This window comes from Aethalodelphis obliquidens, unplaced genomic scaffold (assembly GCF_003676395.1).
Source record: "Aethalodelphis obliquidens isolate GAN/ISIS:26980383/991018 unplaced genomic scaffold, ASM367639v1 scaffold7, whole genome shotgun sequence".
NCBI lineage: Eukaryota > Metazoa > Chordata > Mammalia > Artiodactyla > Delphinidae > Aethalodelphis > Aethalodelphis obliquidens.
The window spans coordinates 20,426,826-20,443,572 of NW_020837951.1; the positions used below are offsets into that span (position 1 = coordinate 20,426,826).

Genomic DNA, 16,747 nt, shown 5'->3' on the forward strand with positions numbered 1-16,747 from the left:
ACCTTTAACACACTATATTTGAAAGTTGCACGCTAATACACTAACATTCATTATTAGTTTAAACACACTACAAAGGTAGTAATGAAAAATAATTTCTTCTCATGGCTAACTATGGAGGAAATAGAGCCCATTAATACTTAAACAACAGTGAAGTACCCAACAGAGAGTAGAGCTGATAATCCAGAAGCTTAACAGGTACACAGGATATGCAACTACTTGGTTATAATTGAAATCAGATTAAACAGACTATTTGGCTACATACCACATATTCCTAGTTATGCACGATAGAGCCAAACAAAGTCACTCTCATCCTCCCTGGAACAGCAAAGGAAAAGTGTTTTGAACGTTCAAGGAGAAGCCATCATATAAGCCCTTCTTGAATTCTCTCTATACAATCCTTTCTTCTTGCCAATTCCTCTATTTTTTGTGTGAATTTATTGTGTATTTCCAGAGTTCAGTGGTTGTATACCTGGGGTGGAGAGAGCTGAAAGTAACTGCTACTTGGCCAATAAGTAAGAATTATAGAGTCCAGATTCAGTTCACTGGTAGTCTCGCTCACAATGCAACAGCCCTCCATTTAAAAATTACTAACAGGATGCTTACTAAGGAGACAGAATTGGAGTACGCCACACTTGAGATCATTTGCTATATCTCAAACTAAAAAAAAAGGGACCTCTGTGGACCAATGCCTAGGATTCAGAAAATGCTTAACTATACAAGATAATTCTTTAAAGGGCAGTTTTTAAATAGGATTTTACTCTTTAGCAAGTGTATAATAAAGAAAAAGTTTATGTTTAGGAATACCCATTAGGGATTTTTTTCCAGAGTTACCTCAACATGAAGGGTACATTCTTTAAATAACCAATAGAAAAGAACTTGCACAATAGAGACATCATGTTTGCTTTCTAAAAATTTCATTGAATCTTGACACAACAGCCTAGCTTTTGGGTAACACAAAGGATGCCAATCTTGAAAGCAAAATGGAAGACATCTTCTGACGAGGAAAATGTTCAGCTCTGAGCTTCCCAATGCAGTTAGCATTCCACGTGAACTCAACAGGAAGAGGTAAAATATTTTCTACTGCAGAGCCCTGAGCATAGCTGTGGTCTACCTCTTCACCTCCTGTTCTCAGGGTTCTTGCTCTGTCAGGCACAGTTTAGCCAGTGCACGGTGAGGCGTGTCTCTCTACTCGAGGGCTTCCAGAATATAGTCCAGCCACCTTGCTCTCTGGGTCACAGGTAGTCCTGAAGCATGTACCATGTAACGGAAAGTCAAGTTTCAAGAATTAAAAATGGAGTCAGTCACAATCCGGAGTGCTGTGAGGGAAGCAATAGGGCATTCAAACAAAAGATTAATAAAAACAATGTCTACAAAGTTCATGGCAGGGCTTGAAGATGAAAATCAAAATTTCAACCATGAAAGGGGTTCACCAACACCCAGGGACTGGGCTGCCTGCTTGAAGTGGGAGCTGACATGGATATCCAATTCTTTTGAGGGTCTATACATGGTAATTAGCAAAATACATGAAAGAACAAAACACATCAATTCCTTTCCTTTGAAAATGGCTCTAAAGAGAGAGTGAGGCTAGAATCCTTCTTCCATGGTCCTGCCTATTCAGCCATCCAGAGCTTGAAGGTCCTGTCATATGAGCAAGTGGCTATGAGCTGCCCGTTGGAAGAAATGTCTAGGCCCATCACTTTGCCTTCGTGGCCAGCCAGAGTCTTCAGTGGCGACCAGCCTGGGTGGGTCCAGATCTTGGCTGTGTTATCATAGGCACCAGTAAGCAAGAAATTCCCATGGATAGCTACAAAAGAAAAGGGGAGTTGCTTCAGGAATTCAAGTACTCAGAAGAGCATAAGAAAATAAAAGACCCCAAATCTGCTAGAACATACTATTTTGAAAAAGAAGGTATCTACATTCAGAAAAACTCAACACTCTGACCTGTATTCCTACTAGACCTCTACGAAAAAGACAACTACAGGCAGACTTAGGGAAACAAATAACATTATTAAGGTCTTTTGGCTCTTTCCCTGATAGACAACCTATTCAGAATAATATTAAGGATTCAGTGCTTGGACCTTCCATGGAAAAAAAAAAATGAAGCAAAACATTCATGGAAGTTTTCTTTACTTCCTAGGAACAAGATGCAGGCTGTGTCATAGCTCTGTCTGAAAGTGTGGTGGAGGGAAGGAGATTATAATTTTCTCCTTCAATAGAGGCCAAATTCTCTCCTGTTCCACTTCCAAGTCTTAACACCCGGACTGCATTCCTCAAAAGTGTAATTTGTCTGTCTTGTAATTAGGCCTACAACAGGAGGAAAGCTTACGCTCAAACTTGACACCAGTCACTAAGTTCTGGTGGGCAGGAATGGTATAGACACAACGCCGCTGTCGAAGGTCCCACACTTTGCAGGTGTTGTCACCACTGCCAGTTGCAACGTGGTAGCTGTGGATCAGATGTAGTACTGAAGTTAGAAACAAAGAGTACTTTCTGACCAATAACCCTCTCCACCCCTCACTCAGTGAGCTTATTTACCCATTGGGAGAGAAATTTATTCCATAGATTTCCTTCAGGTGACCTTCTAGGAACATGATGCAACGTCCTGTACGCAGGTCCCAAACTCGACCAAATGCATCCAGTCCCCTGACAAAATAATTTATGAATGAACATTTTGAATACAGTTCTCTGTGGAAGCAAGTATACTTAAGAGGTGAGACTACTGAGCTGCCCCCGCTACGTGGAAGAAGCCTTACCCAGTGCCGGCCAAAGAGCCATCTTGATGGAAGGCAATGTCATACACACCCATGCTGTGGCCTTCCTGATGCAGGATTTCCTCTTGAGCCTCCAAATCCCATAAGCGCCATGAACGGTCATAGCTAAAAAAGTCAAACTAACGATTAACCAGCAGATGTTCAGTTCCTACAATGTATAAAGTGCTATAAACAGCTGTAGCTCAAGTTATGTTTCTGAAACTACTCATACAACCATATTAACAAACTCTTTTCTGGCATAAACAATGTCTCAACAACTAAGCATATCTGTCTTGGGTGCTAACTGGGAAACCATGGTTCCTATAAACCTACTTCAGTAGCTATTTTATTTTATATTTATTTATTTAAAAACATTTATTTATTTATTTATTGGCTGCGCTGGGTCTTCATTGTTGCACACGGGCTTTCTCTAGCTGCAGCGAGCGGGGGCTACTCTTCGTTGTGGTGCGCGGGCTTCTCATTGTGGTGGCTTCTCTTGTTGTGGAGCACAGGCTTTAGGTGCGAGGCCTTCAGTAGTTGTGGCACGCGGGCTCAGTAGTTGTGGCTCGTGGGCTCTAGAGCGCAGGGTCAGCAGTTGTGGCACACGGGCTTAGCTGCTCCGCGGCATGTGGGATCTTCCCGGACCAGGGATCAAACTCGTGTCCCCTGCATTGGCAGGTGGATTCTTAACCAGTGCGCCACCAGGGAAGTCCCTTCAGTGGCTGTTTTAAAAACAGAATTCCTTAGAATGGCCCAGCAAAGATTCTGTTGCCTTCTTTCTTCCCTTATTTCACTGTTATGTCCTTCCATTCATTGAGTATTTATTAGGTCCTAAACTGAATGTTGGGCATATAAAAATCAATCACAAACAAATAGATCAATAGAATAGAAAAGAGAGTATAGAAATAGGCCCACATATACATGGTCAAATGATTTTCAATGAGGCCATCAAAGCAATTTCAATAGTGAAAGTCTCCTCCATAAATGATGGTAGAACTGTAATACATATGGAAATAAAGACAAAACAAACAAACAAAAACCCCTCAATAATAAAAATGGGCAAAGCACCTGGACCCTGAACAAAAGAGAATATACAAATAGTCAATAAGCATATGACAAACTACTCAACACCAATAGTCATCAGAGTAAAAAAAATTGAAACCATGAGATTTTACTACATATTTGCTAAACTTAGCAAAATGATAAGATTGATTAATGACAAATGTTGGCAAGGATGTGAAAAAAACCAGAACTCCAGAATTCTGGGAATGTAAAATGGCACCAACACTATGGAAAACCACTTGGAAGTTTAAAAAAACTTACATATACATCTACCCTATAACCCTGCAATTACATTCTTAGGTATTTATTCAAGACAAAGGAAGGAAAAACACATCCACTAAAAGCATTGTACAAGAGTATTTATAGCAGCTTTATTCTGATTAGCCAAAAGCTGGAAACAGCCGAAGTGTCCATCAGTAGGAGAATGAATAAACAAACTGGCAGAGTTACACAACTGAATACTTCTCAGCAATAAGAAGGAATTACTGATACATGCAACGACATGAATGAATCTTAAAAATGTTATGCTGAGTAAAAGAAGCCAAACAAAAAGAAGCCATATGAACAAAAATGAGTTCATAAACTATGAATAGATAGAATTAATTTATGGTGACAGAAATCAGGCCAGTGATTGCTCTGGAACAGGGAGTTGACTGGGAAAGGGCATAAGGGAACTTTCTGGGGTGATGCAAATGTTCTCTCTATTGACTAGTCTATGGCTATGAGCATAACTGATGCCATCTTGGGCCTGTACAGTTCTTCCTGTCCTTCTGCTGACCCTACCCAGAACTATACTGTGTGGTAAGTCACTTTCCTATAGTCAAGGGCTTTGTAGTTAATAGATATTGTTTAATAATCATTAGGATCAGGTGGCCTCTATGCTCTGTCAGTCCTCCAACAATGATGAAGACCTTTGCTGATATATTCCCAGCACCCACCCATTCTTCACTTAGGAATGTACTTCCTGTTTCCAAACACATACCCCCATACCTTAGGTTAACTATAAAATTGCCTCAATGGTCTCTTGGGGGTGCAGAGTGCAGCTGTGAATGCTTCTGGATTGCTGCCTGCCATATCCCACCCTGTGAGTAAGTGACCCTATAATAAACGGATCCATTGGCTATATGGAGCTGCTGGCCGTGTTTTTCAATCTCAAGATGCCTTCTCAGTTTGGTGGGCACCTTCTGTTCCCTTGGACCTCCAACAACAGGGATGTGGGCCACATGAGTCTATACATTTGTCAAGACTGACTGAATTACACACTTAAATCCATTCCATTGCATGTAAATTGTATCTCAAAAAATTCTTTAACAGATTCTGGCCTCATTGAATTTGTAGAACCAGAAAAGGAGACTGATTTGTAAGCAGAGAAATTACACTGTATAGCAAAAAAAAAAAAAAACCAAAACACCTCTAGTATTGGCCAAGAAAGGGAAGAAAGAGGGAAGAACTCTAGTTTTCTGGGAGTCAGTGACTCTGAAATTTCAGATTAACTGCAATTTAAAATCAAATTTGCTTAGCCCTAACTATGTCATATATTCTTTTCTGATTCTGATTTATTGAAGTCCAAGAAAATCTCTTGAAGATCTCTGCTCTAAAAACTTACTTGGCAGTTTAGCCATAAAAGGTTAACAAGATGCCACAGGCCTGTATGGATAGAACAATAAGAGGATGGCTTACCAGGTGGTACCTAAGAAACGTCCTGATGGATGCCACATTACACGGGCCACACGCACTGTATGGCCTTCAATATCTGCCACTGGTTCATCACTGAAAAGGAATCAAATGTATGTAAGTAAACTATTTTACAGTCCTGTAAATACTCATTGAATTTATTAACTGTTGAGCACATATACACCCAATTCTGCATGGTTTGACAGGCCAAATTGTAACTAAACCTGTAATTTGTTAAACTTTTAGGGCTAATGATAATTTAACTCACTTCCCAAGGTTATTATAAAAGCTTTGGGACTATTTCATGTGCCCACGGGGCAAAACTGCTCTTCAATACACACTGTCTATTTCAATTCACTATGTTAATAAACTCTTAATGCTATATCATTTGCTTAGAGAAAATTAAAGCTATTTCAGCCTGACAAGCAAAATAAGCTCTCTGCACCAAAGGAGCATTGAGATTCTAGAAAGAAAACATACTTTGATCGAGATGCAAGGCTATATCAAAAAGTTTTGGTGCAAGTGGATTACAGATAAATTTATCTCAAACTTCAGCTTGTCCAAGGATCCACATGAAGAAAGGAACTCTCAAACAGAGGCTTAGTTTCCTTTTGGTGGCCATTAAATTCTACTACCAGCAACGACAGAAAGAAAGTCTGAACACCAGCAAGAGGAAATAAACATGAACCCTAAAGAGGGCAATTAAAAAGGGAACTTTGTCAATGGGCATACACAGAACTAATGAAAGCGCTAGGGGAACAAATATTGCTATGTATTACCAAAGCCAATTAAAACTTGCTGTGCTCACAGGTAAGATCTTGTCTGGAAAAGAGTGGAGACACTAATTAGCTCCTCACAAAATCCTGGAACAAAAGCCTCATGTGCTTTCCCAAAGAAAGAAAACTAAGCAACTGAATTCAGATTTCTTTTAGGCAAACAAAGTGCTTCCAAAAATTTCTTGGAAAACAATAATCACAAACACATTAAAAAAAAAAAAAACTGTTGTAATTGGAAAATGTAGTCTAGGTAAAGGATGATGCTATTGGGAGTAGACATCACTTCCTTGGCAATACTGCCAGACAGAACCTCCTTCCTCTCCCCTGTGGTTGTTTGCTAAGAACCAATGTGCTGTCTAGACTATTATTTTTAGTCAAGCTACCAAATAGTGCATTTCTCCAATGTCAATCTATTGCATGGGAGATATAATGGATCCTTCCAGAATAGCTGGAGCCAGGAAACAGTGGCTACTGTTAGAGGCAAAAATCAAGGTACAAAGTTAACAAAGAAGGGAACCTGACACAACTCCTCTGGTGAGAAAAGGTCTAAGAAAAAAATCCTCCATTCTATTTTCACACAAGTTACCTTGACTCAGAGCATCTCTGGGGTTAAACGCTAGATTTTTAAGTCTCAAGGGCCAACCAATCAACTATTTACTTTAGCGATTGCAGTGTGGACAGAGGGTAATATTCACCTGTCAAGGCTCCAAAGCTTCACAGAACCATCAGCAGCACAAGAGGCCAGATTGACATCTTTTTGGTCCAAGGAGACAGTGGATTTTGGATGGAATACAATTGCTCCCACATTTGTGTTATGGCCTGAAGGAGTGTAAGAGATGAAAATTAAAGGGGTCCTGCTCCCTTATAACTTAAGTGTAAATACATACATGACAAATATTATATATACACATATCAGAGGACATGTGGACCTAGAGAGTATTAAAGTAGCTATTCAACTACTAAAAAATTGAACTATTTTAACATAAATTGCATTAAAAAAAGCTAAACACACAAAAAAATGTTTCTTGGTTTAGAGATTGTAAATGCCAGAGTGGGGCTGGACATGAGAGGAAAGTGGTAAGCGTATGAAGTCATTATCGTCCAGCCCTGCAGTCAGAGAAAACCAAACCAAGTCAAATCAAATCAAGAATTAATCTGTGTGTACTGGGTCTGAGTGTCAGGCAGAGTTTTAGAGTTGTTTTGCTTGACAGAGTTCACAGTGAGAAAAAGACTGAGATTTAGACAAGATTCTGACTCACCTCGAAGAGTATGGAGGAGGTTGCAATCAGGAACAGACCAGAGCTTGCAAAGCCCACTCCTAACAAACACAAAGGAAAGCATCTCAGCCAGGGTTGGTCTGGGAAGGAAAAGGTACCTTGGTAACATTACTAAAGGACAATCTCTCTCACCACCCCCCTCCCAACATGTTACAGTGGCAGACACAAAAAGAAACAGAAAAGGCTTATCGTTTGAAGGGTTAGAGAAGAAAGCTACACCCAGGTCTCATGCAAACAGAGGCCTCTACTGGACTGTAAATATTATAGCACAAGCTGCTCTTCTCCTTAACTTTTGGATCAATTTCTGAGGGAAGGTAGGACAAATTAAACTATCTAACATTAATATTAATAATGATACTATCTTCTTAAATACGAATAGCATTTTGCTGCTTACTAAGTACTTTAATTTTTTTTTTTTTTTGGCAGCACTGTGAAGCATGCGGAATCTTACTTCCCCAACCAGGGATCGAACCCATGCCCCCTGAAGTGGAAGCACGGACTCTTAACCACTGGACTGCCAGGGAAGTCCCCAAAGTACTTAAATTTAAAAAAAAATGTTTTTACTTTGGAAAATTTCCAACAAATTACTTTCATATCTATCATCAAATGGTCCTTATAACAGACCTGTGAGGTACATATAAGGCAGGAATGATCGTTTCTACTTTATTATTTTTTTTCTTATTTTATTTTTATTTTATTTTTTGTAATTATTTTTTTTTAATTGCAGTATAGTTGATTTACAACGTTGTGTTAGTTTCTGTTGTACAGCAAAGTGAGTCAGTTATACACATACTCATTTCTACTTTATAATGAAGGTAACTGAGGCTTGGTGGAGAGGTGGAGGGATCTGTGTAAGTCCCTGGCTTTCTCCTGAACCACAGTCTCAATTTCTGCCTAGTCAAGTAGTTCTTGTGCGTACAATACAAGCGAGTTTCCCCTTCACTAGATGACAATGTTCCTCAAGAACTAAGTAACTAAACAGAACAAAACAACAAAGTTATCACATCCTAAGAGTTTTCTGCATATGTGGTGAGTAGAAAACAAAATGAAGATAAAAACAATAATTCAAGTTTACTGAGTCCTTACCACATACCAGGCACTATCAAGGCAAAATGTTTACAAACATTATCTCACCTTACTTTACAGATGACAAAAGTGAAGCTTACAGAGATTAAGTATCTTGCCTAGGTCACATAACCAAAAAAGAAAAGTTATATCAAGGTGTGTATACTAGTCTATAAGCTCACTATCTGATCCAAAATGATGCTAATGCCAAGAATATGACTGACATGTCATGGGTCTCTGGGGTACCTTGTGAACAGTAAGAACTGCTAATTGAAGGCTATATTGTAAACTACAGTGGGTAACTCCTAGCATCTCTAGTTTGGTGTGATCATGAGAAGCAGAGGCAAATGGTATTGAAATGGCCTTCTAAGACAAATACTGATTTTTTCCCCTGAACCCCATTTAAAAAAAAAATGTCACTGTAAAATGGGACTTACCAACAAGCTGTGGCCAGCATTTTGGAATTGGGACTAAAGTGACAGTAGGAGATAGGCCGATCATCCCCAATCTGACTGCAGAAATTATTCAAAGACTTAAAAAAAGACAAACAAGGGATCATTAACAGGCTAACCCAAGACTTTCTTGGCTTTTCCACCATAAAAACAAAAACAAAAACCATTCCAGTTTTAACCCTCCCCAAGAATCTTCTACCACCTTTTTGTTGTTGCTGTTAGGAGACACTTTTACAAATGAATGAAGTCAAGGCTTATCTGGAACTCCAGCATGCTGTCTTCTACAGTCTTAGTAACACTAGCTTCTATGTCAGCTAAATACAAAAAGGAAGGCCATGGCGAGATCTAAAGTACAGTCTGACATATTAAAAGGGAGAATTAAAGAGTAGACCGATAGGCCTCTACATAGTACAAAGCACAGTAGGTTCCCTGCCACCTTAACTGATGGTTCCTCCCAAATAGCAACAGTGTAAGCAGAGAGGAATAAGTATAGCTGCCTTTACTTGCTAGAGGTGGGCCAAAGTAGAGCATCTATTAAATATTTAAGAATCTTTAAGATATTAGACAATTATATATATGAAAGCATCTTATATATATAAGATGAGAGCATCTTACCCGGAGAGATTTGTGCAGTTCTTGCATCTGGGAGGTTCTCGTTGTCTCAGGAATCTCTTTATGAAGACGGGCCTCTTCCAAACGTTTCATTGCCCTGTGACACAGAAATAACATTATTAACCCTGAGCAAATGGGTTCAAAACAAAGGTCCATACAAGTCTCTTTACCACTCAATTTCAATTAATAACCACAGTCATTATAAAGCACCTCCTCAGTCCTTGAGAGGAAATAAGAAAAAGTATGTTTCTTCCTCCTTCTCGAGGCTCTCCTTACCTGGGCAGTGAGTAATTAGCAATCCACAGTCTAGCAACCTTCAGGCTGTTTGGTCCTTCATGGTACCAGGTTTGCTGATACTGAAAGTTACATTAAGAGCAGAAATGTCAAGTCTGAAGCATTCTTGCCCCTTTCATAGCTGTCAATTCCCTATTGTTAACTGCCCAGAAAAAAGATGAATTAGTTCAGTAATAGGATGAAATCAGGTATATGTGTTTTCTCTTGTGTCTCTTTCTATGAACTCTTATTGGATAGTTTCTGGTTACTTGTTAAAAGTGACACCAGGAATGCTATGGTTCTTTCCTGAATGGGGAACTCACTTATCTCCATTTATACCTACAAAGGAACCACAAACTATTGCCAACAACTATTCCGGAACAGTAGAGTCTCCAACTCCCCCTGTTCCCCATCCCACAGAAAACAGAAAATGAAAGAACTACCCCCTTGTTTCCTGCATGTTTATACTATGAAACCAAAGACACATTTTACCTCTTCTTTGGACTTCTTTGATTTCTCATCATCTTTTCTGGTCTTTTTTAAGGCATCAGTACCGACCACTGAAAGGATATTTCTTAACCTGTAACAAAAAAGATTAGAATTTAAACAGAGCTAAGACTGTGAAAAGTATACCTAAGAAGGCAGCAAGCCTGCCCTACTCTCTCACCATTCAAATCCCAAGCAACCTCCTTTAAGGGCCAAGTTGTGATGCCTAAACTTCCAGTGTGATTTCTCTCACTCAGTAGTCTTTATCTGAAGATTCCCTAAATTGAACTAAAAGCAATTACCCTGTTAAACTTAGAGTCAACTAGCCCCAACACCGCTACCACTCGGGCTGTGGATACAGACAACCTTCACTCAATGCCACAATGTGCTGGATACTGCTCAGGTGCTAAGTATAAAAAATGACCAAGAAACAGTCCTTGATTTCAAGTAGCATAGTGAGGGGTGAGGCAGTGGGGGGTGGACAGGACATACAGAAAATCGGGGAACTAGAGTACATTCCATTAAGTATTATGACAGTGGTAAGTGCATGGTGCTAAGGGAATCATAAAAGGAGTAAACAACCTAGGCTTGGAGGGAATCAGGGAAGGCTTCATGGAGAAGATGTTACCTGAACTGAGACCTCAAGTAACCAAGTCAATGGGTCAAGAATGGGAAAGGACAGTTGAAGCAGAGGGTTCAACAAATGTAAAGGTCTGGAGGCAAGAAAAGCATGTTGAACTTGGAATCACAACAATTCAATATGGCTGGAGCACAGAGTACTGGGAAAGGGTTGGTGAGAGATAAGGCTGCAAATCTAAGCAGGGGCCAGGTCACAAAGAGCTCCTCATGCCATGGTAAGGAGGGTTTACATTTGAGAAAGACCCCTGGAAAAGTATGGAGAATGGACTGAAGAGGGAAGAACAAAGGCATACTATTGTATCCCCTGAGTCTTATGGACTGAATCAAGACAGTGGCAGTGGGGACTCAAGACATTCATTTAAGGGACACAATAAGACAGACTTTGCTGGTGAAGAAGACAAACAATAAACAGTAGAAGTAAACCTCTGAAAGGCTATTAAGAAAGTATGTTACTTTCTTAATAATGGCAGGACTTACTTTACAAGGGGTCAGGTGTTAGGAAAGGCTTTTTTGAGGAGGCGGCATTTATTCTGAAACCAAAAGAATAAAAAAGCTCTAAAAGGCAAGAGAGGGGGACAAAAAGAGAAAAATTCAGTGGATAGACAGCAAAAGAGCTTGAGTGTCCCAGGAGGACCATTACGGCTGCTAAATCTAGTAAACTGGGGAAGAGTGGCACAAGGCAAGGATGAAGAGCATGATTAGGAGCTTTGTACTCTAAGTTTAATAAGAAGACTCTGTAGGGGGCTTCCCTGGTGGCGCAGTGGTTGGGAGTCCGCCTGCTAATGTGGGGGACATGCGTTCAAGCCCGGGAGGATACCACGTGCTGCGGAGCAACTGGGCCTGTGCACCACAACTACTGAGCCTGTGTGCCACAGCTGCTGAGGCCTGAGAGCCTGGAGCCCGTGCTCCGCAGCGGGAGGCCACTGCGATGAGGGGCCCGTGCGCTGCGATGAAGAGTCGTCCCCGCTTGCCGCAACTAGAGAAAGCCCGCACACAGCAATGATAGATCCAACACGGCGAAAAATAAAATAAAAAAAAATAAATAAATTAATTAAAAAAAAAAGAAGACTGTAGGATTTTAAGCAAACAATTAACACAACACATTTGGGGTTATTACAACAGTCTAAATGTGAAAGCAATGGAGGTAGAGAAAAGAGGAAACACTGGAGGTACATTTCACAAGTAGAAGAGACAAGATTTTGCTGATGGGTTACACAGAAGGTGAGCAGGTTTTCAACTGAAAACTGTGTGAATGGTACTGTTATTTGCAAGGAGAACTGGAAAATAGATGAGTTCAATTTAGACATGTCAAATTTGAGTACCTATAGAATATCTAGGTTACAGAGACCTGGGAGTCATCAGAATATATATACACAGAGTAAACCATGACATGGGAATGGATTTGATCACTCAGGGTTAGTGCAGGATAAGGGCAAAAAACAGCACTTTAAAACAGGAAAAAAAGAGGCTTAGAAGAATTAGCTAGAGAAACAGGAGGAAAACCAGGATGATTTGGTCTTCTGAGAGCCAAGGAAACGGAGTGTTTGAAGGAGGGAATCGGTGGCAGTGTACTAGGGCTATTCTTGATAACGATGAGTTGATGACCTTAATTAAGAGCAATTTCAATGTGGTAGTGGTCGATCAGTTTGCAGTAGGTTGAAGAGTAAATGAGCGGTAAGGGCTTTAAGAGAGTAAATATAATGAGTGAGGAATAGCTGAGCCCCAAGTCCTAAAGAAGCAGGTAGGCAGGCCAGGTCTGCATAACTGCATAGGACTAGCCTGTCACCAAGAGATTTTGTAACTTCAAAATCACAAGAGGAGCATTATATGAGGACAGTGCCTTTTTGCAGTAACACCCAAAAAACACTTATCATTATGTCTTACGTTAATGACAAAGAACGCGTTTGTTGTTTAAATTTTCAGAGTTCAGTGACAAATGTTTACCCAACTCACAACTCCATAATGAGGAGAGGAAGGGAGGGAATGTGTTAACATCTTCTTCATAGTTTATAAAGAAAAATTAGTAGTGGAGTAAAAACTGGCCTAAGACTTAAATTATGGGCTAAAACATATTAATGCAACCTAATAAGATATTCTGTCAACATTACCTGAGACATTCTATTAAAGTTTTAGCTACGAATTCCAACTGAACTGGAACCCTGTGATTAAAAAAGAAGAGAGTAGATACTTAGAAAGGGCACCTTTCTCTTCTTTCAGCAGGACCCTCTCCAAAAAGTGTGATGGGTTCCCCCAAGGCCCTAAGGCAAGCCTTGACCTCTGAGTCATCTGTGGAAACATTGATTTGCCGGGCTCGCTTCCTCCTCTCAAACTCAGCTAACACCTCGGCCTGTCGCTCACTGATGTGGTCTTCAATTTCAAACACTTCTCCTGTAAAAAGAACCGGCAACATCAGCATAATCACCAGATCTTCCTCAAGTAGGGAGAAAGAAATAATTTCATTTTTTTTCAATTTAATTTATTTTTGGCTGTGTTGGGTCTTTGTTGCTGTGCACGGGCTTCTCATCACAGTGGCTTCTCTTGTTGCGGAGCACAGGCTCTAGGCGTGTGGGCTTCAGTAGTTGCATCAGGCAGGCTCAGTAGCTGCAGCACGCAGACTCTAGAGCACAGGCTGAGCAGCTGTGGTGCACGGGCTTAGTTGCTCCGAGGCATGTGGGATCTTCCCGGACCAGGGATCCAACCCGTGTCCCCTGCATTGGCAGGTGGATTCTCTTTTTTTTTTTTTTAACATCTTTATTGGGGTATAATTACTTTACAATGGTGTGTTAGTTTCTGCTTTATAACAAAGTGAATCAGTTATACATATACATATGTTCCCATATCTCTTCCCTCTTGCGTCTCCCTCCCTCCCACACTCCCTATCCCACCCCTCCAGGCTGTCACAAAGCACCGAGCCAATATCCCTGTGCCATGCGGCTGCTTCCCACTAGCTATGGCAGGTGGATTCTTAACCACTGCACCACCAGGGAAGCCCAGAAATAATTTCTTACATTTGGAGTCTATATGCCTCTAGGGAAAGTTAACTGTTTAATCTACTACAAACTTTACAGTTTCTCAGTTTATTAAAGTATGCCAGGGTTTCCCTGGTGGCTCAGTGGTTAAGAATCCACCTGCCAGGTGGATTAAAGTATGCCAGGACCTCCTTGGTGGCATGGTGGTTAAGAATCTGCCTGCCAATGCAGGGGACACAGGTTCGATCCCTGGTCCAGGAAGATCCCACATGCCTCGGAGCAACTAAGCTCACGAGCCACAACTACTGAGCCTGCACTCTAGAGCCCACGAGCCACAACTACTGAACCCATGCACCTAGAGCCCACGCTCTGCAACGAGAAGCCACCACAATGAGAAGCCCGCACACTGCAACGAAGAGTAGCTCCCACTCCCCGCAACTAGAGAAAGTCTGCGTGCAGCAAAGAAGACCCAAACAGCCAAAAAATAATTAATTAATTAAAAATAAATAAAGTATGCCAAACACAGAAAACTAAACGAGGTTTTAAAAGGCAGGAAAATAGTTGAAACCATCTTGTTTCATTTGGCAAATTTACATAAACACATAGCTTGCATGAGACAATAAGAGTATGGAGCATCTTTAATAAATAAGTTATGTACGCTTTCTATCCATGATAAAATAGAAACATTATTTTAACAACTGCCAAAGCTACTCTCTGAAATAGTCTCAGTATAGGGACACTAACTGGAAATAATTACCATGAAAATGATATTCTTTGTAAGGTTTTTTGGATAATCTATCAGCTAGTTTTAAAACTCACACCGAATACAAGCATTTCGATGAAAAAGGAAAAGTATAGTAGTGATGCAGTTATGTTTAAAATAACATAAAAGGTTTAAAAAGTCACTACAGTCATGTGTATAGAAAAGAAAATGTATGGGAGGATCCATGAGAAACTTGACAGAAGCCCTATCTGCAGAGAACTCTTTTTATACCCTTCTGTACTCTCTGAATTTCTCATGACAAACATAAATAATTTTATTTCAAAAATATAGTGGACCACTAGTTACTGACACGAAAAAATATCCTCAACAGTATACAGAATGACAAATGCAGGTTACAAAACAATTTGCTTATCATGGTTTCATTTACGGAAAAAAACTTGTATTTTGATTTCTTTCAAAATAAAAATGGCTACTACTTTTATAATCTAAAAGAGGTATTTCATTTTGGGTGAAAAATAATTGGAAAACTAAAAAAGCAAGAATATTATAAACCACAGTAGCTCCAAACCAATGCCACAACTATGCTAGATCTCCATAAGACAAATGGAATCAACTTGAATCCAAATACACAATGAATAAATTCCTAGGAAAATTACTAACAATTCATAGAAGAAAAACTGTATAAAAGGTTTTAAGAAAAAGGTTCTCCAGATGATACTAAGTGGAGTGGGCAGAGTATGGCCTTAAGATAGATGCAAGTTTAATATTTGAAAGTTTTTGACACTAAACTAGTGATATCTGAGTTTAGGAAGGTAATCATTACAGATAATTTGAGCACCAAAGGTAAAGACGGACTCACAGTTTGCATCTTACCAGAGGTTATGTTAATGTTCCCTGCTTCAATTCCTGCTTTAAGTCCTTCTTTTCCCAAAATCCCAGATTCTCCTTTGGCCAGGCGCTCCCTCTCCTTCTCTTCCAAACTTCCATAATAGATGTGTGGTTTCTTCACAACAGGAGCGACTAAGTCATCAGATGCCTTAGTTTTGGTTGCCTGCTAAATCAAAGACCTGGATTAACCTAAAACTTAATCTTAAGCAATTTACTAGACCTCCCAGAAGGATGACGCTTATCCAGAGCTTCAATCCTATTTCTTCTCTAAAGAAAACACAAATTGGACACCAGTTAAGATGTGTCTTCCCTGATTTGGCCGTGGTCTGGGGGTGATTCCAGTCTCTCGGTCACTTAACTTTTGCAGATAGGAAGCGACAGATAAAACTAGTGAATTTCTCTTGGTGATTTTTCTATCAAAGGCGTGCTTTGGAACATGTTTACTTCATTCAGTTCCAAGTGCAATCTCTTCCTGGGTTTTACGAAACTTCCAGGGTTTCTGCTCATCACAGGCGATATCAAGGATAACTGAAATAACCAACGCGATGGTAAGGGCGACAAGTTACAAAGTTACTGTCTATACATTTCAAACGTTTTCAGACGTGGGGCAGTAGATAGGAAGTTAGGAGGCCTCATTACAATTAAGAGGTCTGACATTGTCATAAATCTTGGCCAAGACACTACTCCCTTCCAGAACTCCGTTTCTGAACCAGACGGAGAAGGTATTTACATTTCGGGGTTGTAGCGAGAGCTGAAAATGAGCTAAAATACGAAAGCACTCAGGGATCATGAAAACGCTGCTCCGCTCTCTAAGACCAGACCGAGTCTGAGGAGATCTTTCCTCCTCAGCCCTCCACCGCCGCAGCCTGTTCCCTAACGGCCCTGTTCCGCAGGGACCCCCAACCCTCCGCGCTCCCTGCCAGAGTGAGCTGAGACCTGTACCGCGGAGGAAGCTCGTGAGGAGGCCATGCTGGGCTCCGGAGCCGCGAAGCCCCACCGAAAGCCGAGCTCTACGTTTCAGACCATCCACCGCGCGCCCAGCAAGGCGGAATTACGACACCTACCGGAAGTGGGCCGCGGGCGGACGCAGCGTCCTGGGC

At 40.6% G+C, this 16,747-nt stretch overlaps 1 protein-coding gene across 5 annotated transcripts; it reads right to left on the bottom strand.

Moving 5' to 3' along the window:
• Positions 1 to 734: 734 nt before the first annotated feature.
• Positions 735 to 16,717, bottom strand: PRPF4 (pre-mRNA splicing tri-snRNP complex factor PRPF4). Of its 5 annotated transcripts, none has more exons than XM_027105158.1 (14): positions 16,590 to 16,717; positions 15,633 to 15,810; positions 13,268 to 13,454; positions 10,434 to 10,521; positions 9,945 to 10,024; positions 9,672 to 9,765; positions 9,042 to 9,136; positions 7,522 to 7,580; positions 6,958 to 7,081; positions 5,493 to 5,582; positions 2,754 to 2,876; positions 2,536 to 2,643; positions 2,327 to 2,445; positions 735 to 1,804 (listed from the first exon to the last, which is right to left on the bottom strand). In XM_027105158.1, the coding sequence occupies exons 1-14, from the start codon at positions 16,614 to 16,616 to the stop codon at positions 1,611 to 1,613; spliced, it is 1,566 nt and encodes a 521-aa protein (XP_026960959.1). In that variant the 5' UTR covers positions 16,617 to 16,717; the 3' UTR covers positions 735 to 1,610. The 5 variants fall into 5 exon arrangements, with proteins under 5 accessions (XP_026960959.1, XP_026960956.1, XP_026960958.1 ...); XM_027105155.1 differs by having other exon boundaries at positions 16,584 to 16,695; XM_027105157.1 differs by having other exon boundaries at positions 15,633 to 15,813; positions 16,590 to 16,693.
• Positions 16,718 to 16,747: the final 30 nt, after the last annotated feature.

Excerpts from the sequence above, each read along its gene's own strand:
- PRPF4 (XM_027105154.1), bottom strand. The coding sequence starts at position 16,616 with ATGGCCTCCTCACGAGCTTCCTCCGCGGTACAG. Across the intron at positions 10,522-13,267 it reads CCTGCTGAAAGAAGAGAAAG|GTTAAGAAATATCCTTTCAG; the intron begins GTGCCCTTTCTA and ends TTTTTGTTACAG. Across the intron at positions 9,766-9,944 it reads GCTAATTACTCACTGCCCAG|GGCAATGAAACGTTTGGAAG; the intron begins GTAAGGAGAGCC and ends TCTGTGTCACAG.